The 18,247-nt window shown below is 33.3% G+C and overlaps 2 protein-coding genes across 2 annotated transcripts in view; one reads left to right on the forward strand and one right to left on the reverse strand.

The window, feature by feature from the left end:
• FGF7 (fibroblast growth factor 7) overlaps positions 1-6,496 on the reverse strand; it is a 53,082-nt gene extending 46,586 nt beyond the window's left edge. Inside the window, exons 1-2 of the mRNA XM_004687811.2 lie at positions 6,319-6,496; positions 5,168-5,719 (exon numbers count right to left, since the gene is read on the reverse strand). Of these exons, the coding sequence (XP_004687868.1) occupies positions 5,168-5,453 (286 nt within the window). The 5' untranslated portion in view covers positions 5,454-5,719; positions 6,319-6,496. The remainder of the gene's footprint in view (positions 1-5,167; positions 5,720-6,318) is intronic.
• The window catches only part of FAM227B (family with sequence similarity 227, member B), a 151,072-nt gene that overhangs the window by 90,895 nt on the left and 41,930 nt on the right, over positions 1-18,247 (forward strand). The window lies entirely within an intron of this gene.

Genomic DNA, 18,247 nt, shown 5'->3' on the forward strand with positions numbered 1-18,247 from the left:
GCGCCATGTGATCACCTCCGAGGCAGGCAGGGATCGAACTCATGCAGAAGTGGCTTTAGCTTCTCATTGCTGTGCTTTAACCCGCTGCGCCACCAAGGAGGGCCCTGCATAGGATTTTTAATTTAAAACCCTCCATTTTTTTGTAATTCCTAGCAGCACCTAAATATTTTGTACATTACATAATCACTTAATAAAGTCAATTAGATCTCTAAACTTATGTATCCCTGAGTGGGGGATGGGGACATACTGCTATTTTTTATACTCAAAAACAGACAAAAGAGAACAGACCCTATCTTCATATTCTTTTCATTAATTTGGAGAGACCTTGTAGACTTGTGGTGCCAAGAAAGTTGACATTGATAGCTATGTTCCAGGCCCCCTGCTGTAGCACCTCTTGAAAAGTGTCAGAATTCAGACCTTTAGGTTATTGGGAGTCTATTGCACTATTCTTCCCTGAAGCAAACTCATTCACTAAAGGAGCTTTTTTATATAGTATCTATAGAGCTATCATTACAGGCATTTCCAGGTTAGTACACCAAATGCTGCACCACTGAGACTTATCAGAGGTTCATTTTTGATAAGTCCATTTCAAAACCCACAAGGTTTTATACCCTAATCCCTCTATGGGTCCCAGAACATTCCCAGGAAACCTGAGAGGATCCAGGCTGACCTAGAACCCCAGGAATAGTGGTTTCAACCTGAGCTGCATGTTAGAATCATTGGAGTTTTAACTGATAACTGGGTCTTCCCCACCTTCACAGATTGTGGTTTGAGCGGGTTAATTGAGATATGTTTTCTCTAGTCGTATTGTGATTCCTTTAGTACAGTCCACTGTGGCAGCAAGTCAGAATTATCTGGGGAATTTTCAAAATTCCTGGCATCAACATTTTCTAAAATTCCCCATCTGATTACAACATTTAGCCAAGGCTGAGAAATAGGTAAATCTAGAAAAGGAGACCCCCTTTCATAGATTTACAAACAAACTTTTTGCATCTTTGCCATTTCATGTAAGTCTCTGAATGCTCTAAAACTATAGTTTAAAGAGGTATAATAAAACTGAGTCAAAAATCATGATCAGAGGCTCCAGATTAATATAAAAGTAATGTAAAAATGAGAAATATATTACAAAAAAAATACTGTATCTGTGGCAATGAACTTTTATTAACACTTAAGTACCCAACACATGTGTTAGCCAAAAAAAGAAGAAAATAGTCCTTAATATTAGTTTTCAAGGAATAGCTGTTATTTCCAAATCGTTCCCCAGCAGTTTACCCATTTTTCATAATTTAAAGTTTTGAAAATGTAAGTGAATGGTGACGTAAGGGTCAACAATTCTGCAAGATTCCTTTTTATCAGTAATTCTAGTTTTGATTTTATTCCTTAGGATCTGTTCTTCATTGTGTACTTTTTTAAGTTGGTTTGTTCTGGTTTTCTTATTTTTAACTGCAGTAATGTAAATTATTGTTTTTCCTAGCTATCTTGCTCAGAACTATTTAGAGCAGAATACAAGTTTACCATCTTTTACTTTTAATTTCTAATGGTGATCCTTTTATTGTATGCCAAAATTAAAATACAGGGGCTCTGAAACTGATGCATCAATTTGAATTCATATTAAACATCTTAACCAATATAAATGACTGATTGCCGGTTCCATTTACTGCTACCATCTCCATTTTAGAGCTAACCATTAGCAGAGATTATTGTTGAATAGGAGCTTATCCAAAGAATTGTTTACAATTGAGTTGCTGAAGATTTTGTGGCCAAAGTCAAATCCAACAACACTGTGTTTATTTGCTTTTTGCCAATTGTTAAGCCATATCCCGTCACAGTCTAACAATCCAAAGAGAATATTGCTAAATCGTTGGCCAATTTTCAGAATGGCTAACCCTTTCTTGCTATGGAATTTACAATGCTTAATTGTAACTAGTGAGGTATACTTTTTCTTGAATCAGTGATTTATGACATTCAGGATTTCTTCTTGAAAGAAATGGGTGATAGTGATTGTTGTTAGGAAGAGCAAACTGTTTAGTAATTGGATACCAAAAACAAGAAAAACCTCCTGAGGGACTAGGTTCTCTGTTCCACATTTGTCTCTTAGGGCGGTTGTCTGTTGCCCAGCACACTGCTGCCATCTCTCAATCGGCACCTCAATTCCCAGCTTAAATAGCAGTGTTATTTCTGTCAGGTGTAGAGTGATTGGCTCTGTCTGCTAATGGACTGACTGATCCAACAATTATCTAAATTCACCCTTTGGCCATGTCCCCAGGGAGAATTCTAACCACAGTAGTGGAAGTATCCAGTAGTAGAAGGTCTTGGGCCCCCATTCCCTGCCCCTTTGTGATGTTATTAATGTTCTTCTACAGAGGACATGAATATTTCATTTGGGGAGGACTATTTTATGCTTTCACTCTTATTGTTAATTCGATTTAGGTTCCAGTTTCATGGTTTAGAAACCCACTGTAAGACTACACATGGAGAATAAGTTGAAAAGAAGCCTCCTGAACAAGAATAGTGTGCCCAGGCCCAGTTCTATAATAATGGTTTCTCTCTCCTCAAGAGTCAGGAGTGTGGCCCAATATCTTTTGGCCTCTGATAAATTTCAACATTTACATGGGTCTTGATTATATATCAACTAATAAAAGTATTTTTTCTGTTGGGTTCCTGGGTGTGTTTTTCTGCAATTTATTTATTCATGCTAAACTTAAAATATTCCTCAAGACAATACTATAGTTAGGGTAAAACTGAAGCCAAATCTCCACAACCCTTGGTAACTTAAGTAATTATTTTAATTCCCTAAAGAACTGTAATAGGAGCTCTTATATCCACCTGCCTACCTTTTCTTCAAGCCTTCCATCTATCTACCCCAACCTGATGCTTTCTAGAGGCATAATTATCTACCCAGACTTTGTACCTCCTCACGCCAGCTCTTTATCTTAACTATTTGTTTTAGATCGCATTCCTATAAAGGAGCTATGCTTTTCCTGGTGAGGCAAGCAGTCCTTCAAAATCCACTAGAACTTTGAGATCACTTTGCCTTACTTACATTCAAGGCATGAGGGATGGACTGGGAACTTCCTTATGGTAACTGAGAGAAAAAAATATATTCAACATGACTGACATATAACTTTTCACCCACAGTTTCATCCTGTCAGATATTAAAATCGCAAAAGACCACCAAAGAATGATGTTTAACAACCTGTTCATCAATTGAAGGCCTTAGAACATTAAAATGAAATTCAGAGTTTGATTCTGAACTTTCCCACTTTGTGAACTCTGCTGTATTTCAAACTAGCAGACAATCCAGTTACTCACATGTTAATGAAAACAGGAATCATCTTTTATTCATTTTTGAATTCAGCTAGTGATGGAGGAATGTAAACAGTTTTGTAATTTTCAAATTTTCAATTTTAAGTTTTGTTTCTTTTGCTCTTTAAACAAATTATGTTGAGTTCTTTCTTTGTACCTAGATTTCTTTACTCTAATAGAATGTCTTAAATTTCATATATGTCATCTTGCTTGTCTGGATTTTGCATATATATTTTTTTACTTTTTCATTAATAGCTAAAAGCATTCAAAAAGGGATTAGCAGCAAATAGAATTTGACAATGCTTAGGTTCGATAACCTTATTACTACAATTTGAAATCATTAAGATAATGTTCACTTTCTTATCATTCAGTGTATGTGGTAATTGTACTTAGGCTTGTTTACAACTTTGTTATATATTCTATGGTTTAGAATGGGATAGGTTATAGGAACTAAAGATGCCTGAGAGATAAACTGTACCAATTTCACAGATTTTCCAATTTTACCAGTTAAGAACTGGTAAGCGAAGAAATTGTTCCAAAGTCATTCACTGATAAGGATGGCACCTATGTGTCCTATCATTCACCTAGACACCTGCTTCTGTCTTCTCTACCAGGTACCACATTCATGATAGATTGCATAACTTTTCAATAAATTGATTATAAGCAAATTCTGTTGCTTACATAGAAGTGGCTATCCACAGAACTTTTCTCCAAATAATTATTTCTTTAGCTAACCTTTGGTATAATAAGAATATACTATAGCTAACATGATAACTTTTATTAATATATAGCTAACATGATAACTTTTATTAATATAATAAAAACTAAACCACAACTTAATAAGTCATTTGATTTTGACATTCCATATTTGTATTGCCTTAAAAAAAAACCCTCTTATTGTCATGTTGGAAACATAATTTCCCAAGTTCCCATTTATTGGTTCATTAAGTTAGTGTGAACTATCGATTAAACAGTCAACAGAAGCTTTAAGTACTCATTGATGCCATGGCACTGTACTAGGCAAATGTTTACACTTTCATCCCTGTACATTCTCTTTCAATTGACTGTATCACATATAATTTATGAAATGGAGTAGTACTAACATTGTTCAACTGCCAGTAGCACAAACAAAATTTATTTTCACTTAGGTATTTAAAGTTTTATCAAACTGCCAAATGATAAATCCAGCACTGATTTTTCAACATGAAAAGAATAACTGGTTGTTGGGGGACACAGAGGGCTTATTAATTGAAAACCATGGAGTTAACATCTTTTCCAACTCACTTTGGTTTCCTCTCTTAAGGTAACAGACTTGTTAGTCTATGGAAGATTTAGGTAAATAAAGTGGTAGGAGGAATCTGTTTTTCTGTATAAGTAAATAATTCAACATTCTAATACAAATACATTATGATATGAATAGATGAGGAAACCATAGATTGCCTTCTACTTTATAACTATATATAATTGCACAAGTTATTGAATGTTTTTGAAGACACATTTTTACATCACTGAAATATCCTTTCAAGTGAAATACAATTGTTCAAAAAAATTCTTCAAACCAGTGATAAGAAGTTTTTACTGATTGTTTACGGAGTACCATGTTAGAGCTCCTAATGCTCCTAATGAGAAAGGCTAAATCACATTTCAGTGTAAATACACTTATATAATGCTTGACTTTTTAACATTTTCAGATTTGCTCTTTTTTAGGAAAATTTAGGATATTTTTAGGAAAATAGTTCAACTGTCCCAAATTAAAGAAATTAGGTGGTATTTATTGCTTTTCAAGAAAAGGAAAATAACTACAGCTCCTTGTATAGATTAAGATTTATAAATAACACTATAAATAAAAGACATTACTTACTGTAATTGTTCTTCATCTCTTGGGTCCCTCTGACTTTGCCTCGTTTATCAATCCTCAGATACCACTGTGTTCGACAGAAGAGTCTTCTCACTCTTATATCCCCTCCTTCCATGTAATCATAACTTCTTGTATGTCGCTCAGGGCTGGAACAGTTCACATTTGTAGCCATTTGCTCTGGAGTCATGTCATTGCAAGCTAAAGATATAGTGCCCACTAGACAGATAATGTGAAAGCATGATCTGTAGAGCAAAGTTGGCAGGATCCATGTCAGTATCCATTTGCGCATTATAGTGTAGTGCTCCAGGTGTTCATGAATAACATAATGAAAATTAAATCTTGAGTTGATTGTCGCTTCTAGGTCATTGACCTTTTCCTATCTGTGAATTGTAGATTGATTTAAAAGAGTAGTTGATCTTTCCAGATTGTTAGTCTTATCTTTTAGTTGCTGATATCACTACAGGATTCCTCCTTAAATAACTCTCTGTTGGTATATCCTTATAATAACAGGTTGTAATAAACTCAGTTGCTGCGAGACTGTTTGCTACTAGACTTCTGTTTGCAATGAGAGATTGAGAATGGGGAGGAAGAGAAAGGAAAATGAAAAATTATGTGTATGAATTTTCAGTGGATAAATAGTATTGTAACAAGTAGTATCATTTATATTATGAAGGTACATTTAAAATAGCTTTCACAGCGAATTTCAGCATCTTTACCATGCAGTGTAGATTTATAAAAGTTATGCATTCTTAGATCTTAGATGCAAATCAGACTATGACTGCCATTCATTCCAGTTGCTATTTGTTTAGAAACATCCTGTAATTAAAGCTACTGATTCCATTAAGATCTAAAAGTACTACTAACAAAGCACAACTCCTTCTTCTAGATTTCCTTATTATATGTTTTTATGTTTGTGAAATCATAATTATTTTCTGCTGAACTGCTCACATTTCTCAAGTTAAATGTGAAGATTGCTCTGGAAAACTTCAGCCTTATCTTTATGTAAGTTCTACAGCAGAATTACTATAGATAATTACATGGCTCAGAAAATCTGATAACTTTACTTGCCCCTTCAGTACTACAACCAGAGAAAGACATAAACTACTAGAAAACATTAAACATAATTTTTTTAAAGACAAATAACAGTAACTTACTTGTTCTGTTGATAACAGCTGGATACACAAGAATTCCATGTCTGTTGTCTGCCTTGTGCAACTTGAGCCTCTCTACTGTAGCTACAAACTATTTCTCAGCTGAGAAATTCTCCAGCAGAATCATAATTGTTTCCATAAATCAACAGGCAAGAGGATTTTCTCTGTGTGTGAGTGTGCGCACGCGTGCATGTGTGTGTGTATGTGTGTGTGTGTGCGTGTGCGTGGAGCCTTTTTATTCAGGGCTTTTCGATAAATACCTTTGCTGACCTCATTGGAAGCAATTAAAACTTAACCAGTGAGCTGTTAGTTGAATACAACAGCGAGAGTAAGAGGAGACTTTTGTATAGTATTCATTCAGTGGTCATGAGAGGGAGCTATGAACATGGTTTATTCTTAAATCAACAAGTGGATACCTACTTTGTAGAAACAGATCTTTGATTCTGAAGCAGTTAGAAAAGGAAAGAATTTTTTAGGCTGTCTTTACAATGTAGTGTTGCAAAAATGTTGAAAATTATTCCTTTGAACATATATATATATGTAATGAGTTTTCTGCTAGAAAATCCTTTCTTAACATTATGATACATGCATCTATTATTATCTTTTTATACTTAGGGTATTAGAATAAAACTATTAATGTATATTAACTCAAAAATTAGTGTCTGAAAGCACTATCCATTTGAATTAAGGTATATCTTTTCATTCCTTATGATGAAGAAAGAATTCTTCTATGGAGAAGAATTATGAAATAATTCATCATTGTGTATGATTATAAATTTTATCTCATATTCTTAGACTGAAAGTGAGAAGACCTAGCTTCTTATTTAAGTTGGGAGACTAATTACCAGGATAATCTTGATAAGTCACTTGAGGTTCCTGAATCTCAACTGCTAGATATATTTGTATAATCAGTGTATAAGTCTAAATGCTCTAATAATGCCTTGTAGTTTAAAATTCTGGAACTTGTGACTTTTACAACTGATACATAAGGAAGAGGATAAATTTAAAATTATTTTTTAATTAAAAAAACTACAGTTTCAAAATGCAAATGGTTTTAAGTGACTTTTAATATTTTACCTTTTCCTCAGTATAAACATTAGCATAATAATAATAATTGCTGACTTAGGGAGAAAATTATAAAAGTCACAGCTGTATTAATGTGAATAAAAGAAAGCTGTTTTCATATTCAACCTGAGTTAGTCTCCCTTTTAGCTTCTTGTTCTCATTTATCTATATCTCTAATGCTTTATTAGATGTTTGTTGCAAAATAACTGCCTTGTTAATCTAAGTTAATATTTACAAATGTATATTAAAATTCTCTCCTATTTTAATAGCCCTAACGCACACACACACACACACACACACACACACACATCCACTTGAAATGCACTAATTTACCACCAGGTGGTGCATGTGGACCAACTAGCAAAGGGAATTACCCATTCAATTGGATTAAGTTTATAAGATTTTCCTTTACATGTTTTTTTGGGGGGGGGGGACAAAATCAAGAGCACATACTAGTTTAAACATGACCTGTTACTCTTTAATAATAGTAAATAGTGAATCAAAAGATACTGAGATTTGTAAATTTGTTAACTCAGGTTAGGATAGAGCCTTCTTTAATTTCATTTGTTGAAAACTAGATGGCTACAAAATATTCTTTCATCTATTTCTCTAAAACAAGGGAGAATGTAAGTATGAAGATATTGTGCTCTGATTCATACCCCTAGTTATATGGTAGGTGACAATAATGAGCAGTATTAGAAGTATTAGGACTCAGATCTTCATTCTAAATATATGCAAAAATTAATAGCCAATTCACATTTAAAGTTATTCAACTGCTACTGAATCCTTCTATTACAAACCAACTATACAATTTTAAGTAAATGACCAGTGGAATTTAATTTCCTAATAAAATTCTCATGGCTTAAATATAATGAATGGATTGTTTTTAATTGAATAAAGATTTTGTCTCTTCTTAAAATCTGCTATATCAGGGTAACTAAAATTGGAACCAAAATTAATATATGTATTTTTTATCTATGCACTTGATGGTCATTAGAAATAATTAAACTCTGTGGTTTAAAATCACATTTGAAAAATGATCTAGAAATATTAATGATTAGATTAATTACAGCTAAGGACTATATTTAAATCTTCTCATTATCAGCTTCCTTAATGGAGAATAATTAATTCAAGAGGGGACCACAACCTCACTTTATACCCCTATTAAATTTAACGCTTCTAGAGAGATATTACAGAAGCCAAGAGTAACACTGGGCATCTCTAAATTGGATAACCCTGTTTGTTTATTTCTTTTTAATTGCTTAGTAGTAATAACATTGACAAGCATTTATTGCTCTAGTTTTTTTTTTTAAGATTTATTTATTTATTCATACAGAACTAGGGTATAGGCCAGAGATGCGGAGGGTGAGATTCACCGGGGACAGAGTGGGGAGCAGAACAGACAGATCAAAGAGGTACACTGCTGAGGGAAGCAGTGGGCCGGTCAGGAGAGGCCTGCCATGCCATGTGGATCTCTTCCCATGCAGGCTGGTTTCGAGCTCATTCGGAAGGGGCTTAAGCTTCACAGTGCAGTGCTTGAACCCGCTACGCCACCAGAGAAGGCCCTATTGCTCTAGTTTTAATACATATATAGTGATAGGCTAAGCAAAAGAACACTTCGGAGAAGTGTCTCTTTTGTTATTTCTAGATTGAGTTAACTTCATTTTTAATTGAAACACCTCCATTTGTTGAACTTTAAATTTGTAAAGAAAGGATTCTTTCAGCTATTCCTAGAAGTTGGATTTTAAAAAGCGATTAAAGATTAGCACTCAGGATTCCTCAAAAAGAAACAATTCCTAATACTTGTCTAGTGTGATTTGGGGGTAAAATATATGAAGAGAATATTACAGACTCTGTTTCAGTGAGTATCATGAAAACATAGAAGTTGTTAAAATAATGATGAATCAGCCCTGCCTGGCAGTGCAGCCGGTTAAAGCAAAGCACTAAGAAGCTAAAGCCACTTCAGCGTGAGTTCAAACCTGCCTTGGAGTTGATCCACATGGCGCCGCAGACCTCTCCTGTCCTGCCTGCTGCTCCCCTCAGCAGTGTAACCCGGATGACCTGCCGGTTCTGCTCCCCACTCTGTCTCTGGTGAATCTTCTCACCACTCCTGCACCTCTGGCCCAGCTCTGTATGCATAAATAAATAAATCTTTTTTTAAAAAATGAACCCACGTAGTTGTACTGAAGCAAATTCCATTATGCCCCTGTTTCATAAAGAGAAAAAGACATAATTTTGTTTAATGACTTTTCCATTTGAGTAATAATGTTTTTTAAAGATTTATTTATTTATGCATACAGAACTGGGGTACAGGGCAGAGGTGCAGGGGTGGTGAGAGGATTCATCAGAGACAGAGTGGGGATAAGAGCAGGCCCACTGGCTAAGTACACTGCTGAGGGGAGTGGCAGGTGGGTCAGGAGAGATCTGCAGCGCCATGTGGATCACCTCCCAGGCAGGTGGGGATAGAACTCATGCTGAAGTGACTTTAGCTTCTTAGTGCTGTACTTTAACCCTTTGTGCCATCAGGGAGGGTCCTGAGTAATAAATTTTAAGGCAGTGCCACATGGTAAGTATGTATAACATAATCAATAGAAGAAACCATCATTAAATATTTTCAAAAATTTTTATTCTTCCTTCCTCCTATGTCCCATCCTTCCCCCAAAATATGTCCTTATGCATATATAAGCAAATTATATATATATAATTATATATACACACACATTTTTTTTTTTACTTTTTTTCTTTACAAAAAGGTAGCATACCATGTGCCATTTTCTGCATGTTGCATTTTTACTTAATAAAAATAGAAAATCTTCCCATTTCAGTATTTAGGAAATTTCCCCACCATTTTTTCAACTGCATAATTTTTTAGGTAAGCTTTTCACAATGTATTTGACCAGCCCTCTATTGGTGAACTCGAATTTTGTCCAGTACAAGCACAAAATAATGAGAGTATGAAGTTACAAATGTGTCAGAGTTGTGAAAATATGTTGGTAGAATCAGTTTATAAAAGTGGAGTGCCTGGATCCAATCATTTATATGTTTATCTATATAGGGTTAAGTGTAAAACCAGAAACAAAGTATAATATGAAATTGTGAATAAAGAACTTTATGATTTTTAGATACGATTATGTACAGATATTGTCAACTAACCCTCCATTTGTGTTATTTTACAACTCCACTAGCAGCATATAAGAATACGTTTGTTAATGTAGTGTGTAGTGTACTATAAAGCAAGCTGTTTTGTTAATCTGACAGGTAAAGTGGTATTTCAATGCAATTAACCCTCATGTTTCTTATCTTATGAAAGCATTAACATCATCAAGGACAATTATTTTAATACATTCTCCTATGAGTGTCTACAGTAGATGACAGGAAAGTCTCCCATTTAAATAAAAATGTCAGTAAAAATGCAATTTGAAGGATAAATGGCAGTTAATCAAGGGACAAGTTAGTTGTAAATATACAAAGATCCTATGTTGACATGGACATGTCTTTTTCAGCAACAAAACACCAGTGTCTATCTAGTTGAGATAGGCTGAGAGGGACTGTGGTGTACTGAGAAGCCAGACAGGCAAGAAATCTAGTGGGCAACATTAAGAGTTTGAGCTTTATCCTTAGAGTGGACAGAGTCCCAGTGATATATTAAGTAGAAGAGTCACAGTGATCAGTATTGTATTTCCTGCTTCTATTAGCAGAATGACTTTATGAAATGATAATATTGTATTTGTTTGTCATATTTTTTCTGTTCTTTATGTTTTAGAAAATGTTGCCAAGCTTTGTAATCAGAAATAAAGGGTAAGGAGGAAAAAACACATATAACAATTTAATGGTTTTGGTAAACCTTAAATTCATTTCAAAGGATTGTGCCTTGAAAAAAAAGGAAACATAAAAGTGTCTTTGAGAAGCAGTCTAGGAAGATAGAGTCTGGAATACAGAGAACATAGAGAAAAATAAATTTGAATCACAAGGCTCCTATATATCTTACTCCACTATAGCACAGAGCAGAAGCAGTAAATTTCCAGATAGTAAGAACCACCAATTGTATCTAAGCAAATGGGCCCATAAGCACCACTCATAAAGATTTCCCCTTTTTTATGAGAAATCTAGAAGCTCCAGCTTCTAGATTTTTTTTCAGGAGCACAGACCTGAAAAAAAACTGATTAGGTAGAGTCAGTGAATACCCAGAAGGAGCTACAATAGACAAATAAATGATTTGACAATTGAAAGCTCTTCTCTTGGTCCTAACTAAACCTTTGAACTTGAGGAACCGAAGACTAATTGAGGTCAAGTTTTTCACCAACTGGGAGGGTGAAATTCTTACAGTTTAAAGCCAGGTTAATTTATAGACTTAAATTTATGTGTCATTCTTTCCTATTTGAGATTACAGTATAAAATTTATATCTACTTATACTAAATATCTATGGATTTAGCTTCATTTTCTCTTATGTCAGTTCCATTCCTTAAATTTGACCTCAACTTTGGTTCATGCCATACAACCAGTATTACTTACTTCCTTGATTCATCTACCTAACAAATATTTATCAAATAACTGCTTGGTGCCAGATGTTGTCCTAGACTCTTAGGGATACAATGGTGAATATTCTGAAAGCAATGTTTGCCCTTTACAGAGTATGCATTCCAGTGAGAGTACAAACATAAACAAGAAGATCTATGGTGCTGTGGGGGTGGAGCAGTGGGGATATTGGTATACAAAGAAGTTGTGGAAAGAGATAGGGGATAAAGTTATAAAGTGGGTAGGGGAACCTACTTTAATTAGGAAAGGTCTATCTGAGGAGGTAACTTTAAACTCCCTGGAAGAGGAATGACCTTGGTATGTTCTAAGAACTGAAAGAAGGCCAGTGTTATAAAAGTATCTGAGTACTGGGGAGAGCAATGAGAGACACATGAAACTGGAAAAGTAGGCAAGGGCCAGATCATAAAGAACTTTGAAGGTCATGGTAATCAGAGTTTGGGTTTATTCTAAGTGTAATAGGAAGCTGGAGTGCAAACTTGATAGACCTGGTCAAATACAGTGGTTTAAACTCTGGAGTAAATCCCAAAAGTAATTAAGCAAGCCTGGGGTTTCTATAAATCTTCAGTTGTATAAACTTTGAGCTTACTCTTGGCACAATGCCCTAACATTTTAAACTAACTGTATATAAGATATGAAGTCTGAGTCATATGCTCCAAATTGTGGTATGTCTGTGACTCAGCTATATAAATATCCCAGTTTACAAATGTAACTTGAATCTTTGTGTCTCCGAGTCTATAAAAAATTGTGTTTTTTTTTAAATTTTTCCATTTATAAAAAGTTCCCTGAAATGCTAATCTAAAAATTAAAGTTCTCCAAATTACATTATTAATTTACTAGATTTATAAATTACTGTGTAACTCTAGATCTGGAGAAAGATCTCCAGTTGGAATTACTAGTTCATTGTGTTTTTTGTTTTCTATTTGGAAATGGCTATATAATGAAGGGACATGGAATTCACTCTTGATATTCTTGACTGTCCTTAAATTAAGTTAATGCCTAACTTTAGCAGGAACCAATTCTCTTAACCCATTAATCCATTGTTTTACATTAGTGTCTAGCTTTGACAACTTCGTGCCATTCTAAAAGTTTGTGGAGACAGTTTATAAGGATGTGGAGAAAAGTGTTATAAAAATGTGGAAGAGCACATTGTGAAAAATACAGAGTTTGTGCTTGTTTTAATTGTTATTATTTATCTCTATATTAAACTATCTACATAGAAAGCAGTAAAATGAGATGTAAAACTGGTGAGAACCTTTTTAAATGTTTCTTGGCTGTCAATGCATTCATAACAAAATTGATTTAATTTTTAATCATTGGCTTTTAACCCATGGTTAGCACCAGAACTTTCCAAAAATGGGGAAAGAAGGCAGAAGAAAGATATTTATAATACAAAAAAAGGATAAGGAAGTGATAGAGTTCAATCTCTGTAGAAAAGGCCATATTACAGATTTGTATTAACTGGTGGTTAACAAAATAACTCATACATGAGAAAAAGAATGTTTGTACTTCCTATGCTTCTTTTCAAACTAACATTCTTGCTGTCTTTAAATAGTAATTAATTTTCACTTTGGTCATAATAAATCCTTATTTCTCTAGCCACTTCTAAAATAATCAAGTCCAGCACCATACTGGTTTCTTCTTATCTATTATCATCTTCACATACTAAGTAAAGTAATTGTTATCTCTCTCATCAATTTTTTTTCCTAACCCATCTCCTTTTTTCTCCTCTTTCTATGTCCAATCCATTGTACATGCGCTACCACATTAATATTCCGGAAGCATAGTTGTAATATTATTTTTTGGTCCAAAAGTCCTCAGTAACACTCCCATTTTTCCAGAATAAAAAATCTAGAATTATTTTTTTAATATGCATACTCCTGTCCCTAACACCCTCTGTTATCATCAATACCCTCAAACAGTAGGTTCTATCATTATGTTTGGGATGAAGGGAGATTCACCTACTCCCTACTTCTTTTGGTAGAGGAGGAAACTAATTCAGAAGAAATCCTCCTTACAAATCATCTCTTTTTCTACCTTCTCTCCTCACCATCCATAACTTCCTTCCTGTGACTTCAGTTTTCCCTCTTATAACTTCAGGCTTTGTGAGGAACCCAACAGCCATTTAAGCAATAACCAGATATTTGCTTTGAAATTTTGCATATTGAGTTTTCAGTGATACAATAAAATTCTCAATCATATTTATTCTGTTAACTCAGCTAACTACCACTATGTTTTTAAGTAGTATGAAATATACTAGAGATACGCTGTCCAGTATCATAAACAAGGTTTTTTACTTTGTGTAACTTTAATTTTGGAAGATGAGCCAAATAATAAACACATAGAAAAATCTGATGCTATTACAAGAGGAAAATAATAGATGACTCTGGTAGCAAATAACAGAAAGGAGGGGAGAAAGGAAGGTGGTTGGAATCTAGTCAACAGAGACTAGATTCTAAGATCTAAAGGGTAAGATGTTGAGGTAGAGTATTAAGACATCAAGTAGGATCAAGAAATTGCTCCTATTTTCTACATTTCCTACTATAGAAGGAAATATGCTAATAGAAAATTTTGTAGAGTAATTCAGTAAAGCCAGTATATTCTACCACAATAGAATGTGCAATAAAAAGAATCTAAAATCTAAAGAATCTAAAAAAAATCTAAAGAATTTAAGGACTCTAAAAATCTAAAATTGTGTCTACCTAATACCAAGGGAAATTGATAAATTTTGGGGGGGGAAAGGTGATTTATCAGTCACCTGATAATGACCAGAGTAATAAAACAAAACTGAGTGATGTCTTTCTAATAGACATTTCAGTGCACTTGATTATAGCTTTGCTTTTCTAGCCTATGTAGCTTATAAATTGAAAAGAGTTTCATGAGCTTGGGAAATTGCTGAGTTATTAAAAATCAAAATTATAGCATACTTTAAATACCTTTTAATAATGACAAATACCATATGTGTAATAAATCAAACTGGAACCTGCCTTAATTAAATTAATGAGAAAAATATAAAAATGGTTTATCACCTTGTCTGCAAATGTAGATATAACGATATATATATTTAAAGATAGCTTACTCTACTAAATATTTAAAATTTTTATAACTAATTGCTCCTATTTACACTATCTTGAAAATGTCTGCAGAGCAAAAGCATGTTTCAATTGAAACTCTGCTAAATGGTTACAAATTCAGAAGTAAAAGACTTCAAATAAATGAGAGTTTACTATAATTTAAAATATTGTAAGATGGGATGATTTATTAGGATGACATTCATTTTATTATTTTTGCCTTGGATAAATAAAATTAAAGAGGGTAATTCTAGTTCTTAGGATAACTAAAAGGGTGATTACAAACTAATTCAAAAATGGTAATGAAATTATTTATGAAGTCCTGCTCCTTCCACTTGGTTGCCTTCTTCATGTCTTCCATTCCATTCTGTTACACAGGATGTTGACATATTGTGGTAATAAATATACTTTATTTTTATTATAATCAAATACAAAACCAGAAACAACCTCAAAAGCATCAAAAAACATTATTGTTCTTTTTATCCCTTAGAAAAGATGGAAGAAAAAGGATGAAAAATATAAAATTTCTGGAATATTTACCACACCCAGAACATGTTGTATTTCAAATTGAAGAGGGATTTTTTTCCAACAATGGCCCTCATCTCATTAGTATTCAATTTATTCTTTTTATACAGAGACACCATCTTATCCTGTTTTTTACTTTCTTGGTTTACATGTAAAATTAAAATATGCTATTTCTTTATCAATACCAAATATTTACAAAGATTCATGAATTTTTTGTTCTGTTTTGATTTCTGAAATTATCTTACCTACCCTCCCTCTTTTCCATACATTTTTCTCTTCTACTTTTTTAATCTCTCTCTTTTTCTATAAATCCATACTTCAAGTTTCTAGAAACCTCCTTAGGTCATTCTTGTATTCATTTCTACTTGTTTATCATTTTTTCAGACTAGTCTTGACAAACATCTGGTTTCTATTCTAATCAGTATTCCTTTGAGAATAACTTCATATTATAAAAGACAATTTCCAAATAATAACCATAATGATGCAATCTCTGGTGATTTAAACATTTATCCAATAATTGTAAATGAGCTATTTGTGTAGTCTCTTTGGCAGGTTTTTTTTTTTCTCAAGATAAAGTTTATAGAGGTAAACTTTTTATGGGCAATTATAGTAGGCTAATATTTGGGCTTATTTTTTCAAAATGAGAAATCTTGGGAACTAAGCATGGAAAATGATTCACTCTTTCCTATAGCAACTCATTTAACTCATTTTTGAGTTAAGTGACACAAAGTGCTATGGGAATAAGATAACAAAACCTATAAAATAAGAAAGAAGACAAAGTAATTGACACTTTCTAAGAGATAGTAAGTAATATTAAATGAGAAATTACTGTAAACTACCTACAAAAGATATATGCAGCATGATAGGTAAGATGTATAGCAGTAATATGATTAGTGTAGAACTTCCAGGATTAATATGATGTATTTGATGTCAGGCATATCTGGATATGAATTATTGTTATTCTTAATGATTCTGTACTATAGAAAAGTTATTTAACTACTCTGAGTCGGTCACATATAAAAAGATTACTAATAATATCTAATTACCCTGTGAACACTTGCAAGAGCAGTGGCACAAATTAGTAGGTTAAAAATGTGTAGTCCATACACCTTTGAAGAAACCAACAGGGACTGGGACATATTTCTAAACTTAAATAGGGTATTTTCAAGGCTCCAAAGTGAGTTTTGCAAGAAGGAATTTTAACAGCAGGATTATAGGTAAGAGTGAGCAGAAACCTCCTAAGGACAGGGAAGCCTAGAAGAAAAAAAAAAAGCAAGGACATATTTATAAACTGAATAAATAATATATAATAAAAATAAAATCAGAGATGAAGATAATAAAAGGCATAAAGAGGCAAATAAGCTATAAATATAAATATATCTGTATTTGTATACAGATATATGAAACATTACATAGCAATACATGCAAGGTGATTTTCTAAGCATTTTACAAAATTAAAATAGTGTGTGTATTTCTAATTAAGTTGTTGCGATTTTTTTTTTAAAGATTTATTTATTCGTACAGAACTGGGGTACCTTCAATTCAGGATTTATTTCACTTATTTCACAAAGTATTTGGGGTGTCCCTAATTTGCCTTAATTCTTTAGTAAGCAGCACCTTAATGTGAAATGGCCAGATGACAGGTGATTCACATGCAGAAAATTCAACCAATTCTGGGCAGAAACTTGATGAGAAAAACTCCTCTCTAGGTCCAGAGGAAATTTGTGCCAGTCATCTATTAATATTAAATCTAGTGCAAACATTTGAAGAAAATACCAAAGAGAAGTGAAGGAATAAAACTTGATCCATGAGGAAAAAAAGATAATCAGTAAATAAATATTTCTTTCAGATTCTAACTAGATTTCCTATAGCTAGCAAATCTTCATTGAATAACTATTATGTATTAGAATCTGATTTTATAGTACTAAATGCCATAGTAATAATACACCTCACTCATTCAAAAAAGTGTGATACCTACATCATGAATCTTATTTAATATTATGTTGCACAAGAGTATTTGGTGGGAATGGAACTGTACTGTATCTTCATTATGGTACTGGGTTCACAACTATATGAGTTTGTCAAAATTAATAGGTCTATACACTAAAAGGGTAAAAATTAGAGTATGTAAATTATACCTCATAAATGTCTGTGTACTAGTAGTAATGAGGGGAAAATAAAATAGAAACTCGAAAGCTAGTTAAATGTATACTGAAAACTTAAAGCTAATAAATTTGAAAGCAATGTTGGTGTAGGAATGTATACACACTGGAATACCACTCAGCTATATGAAAGATTAAATTCTTCCCTTTGCAACACCTGGATGGGCCTAAAAAATATATAAAGAAGTCAAGTAGAGAAAGACAAAACATCATATAATTTCATTTATATATAGCATATAGAGAAACAAATGGATGAAATAAGTAAAATAAAAATAAATTTGGGGAATGTAAGACCAATTTGTGGTTGCCAGAGGAGAAGGGAGAAGGACAGGTGGGTAAGTTGGTAAGTTAGAAGGGAGAATGACAGGTGGGTAAGTTGGTAAGGTATATGGCAAAGGATAGAATTGGATTCTAATGTGATATATGCAATGTTGCTTTTTAAGGATGTACACCCAAAACTCAAGAAAAATATATTAAACTATGTAAATTAATATCCCAAGTGATTAAGACATTGGAGGCTATGGAAAGCAGAAAGTTTAGGAAGGAGAAATTTAAGTTTCCTGAAAATTAGAAGG

The sequence above is a fragment of the Condylura cristata genome, unplaced genomic scaffold, assembly GCF_000260355.1.
Source record: "Condylura cristata isolate star-nosed mole 26May11 unplaced genomic scaffold, ConCri1.0 scaffold00023, whole genome shotgun sequence".
NCBI lineage: Eukaryota > Metazoa > Chordata > Mammalia > Eulipotyphla > Talpidae > Condylura > Condylura cristata.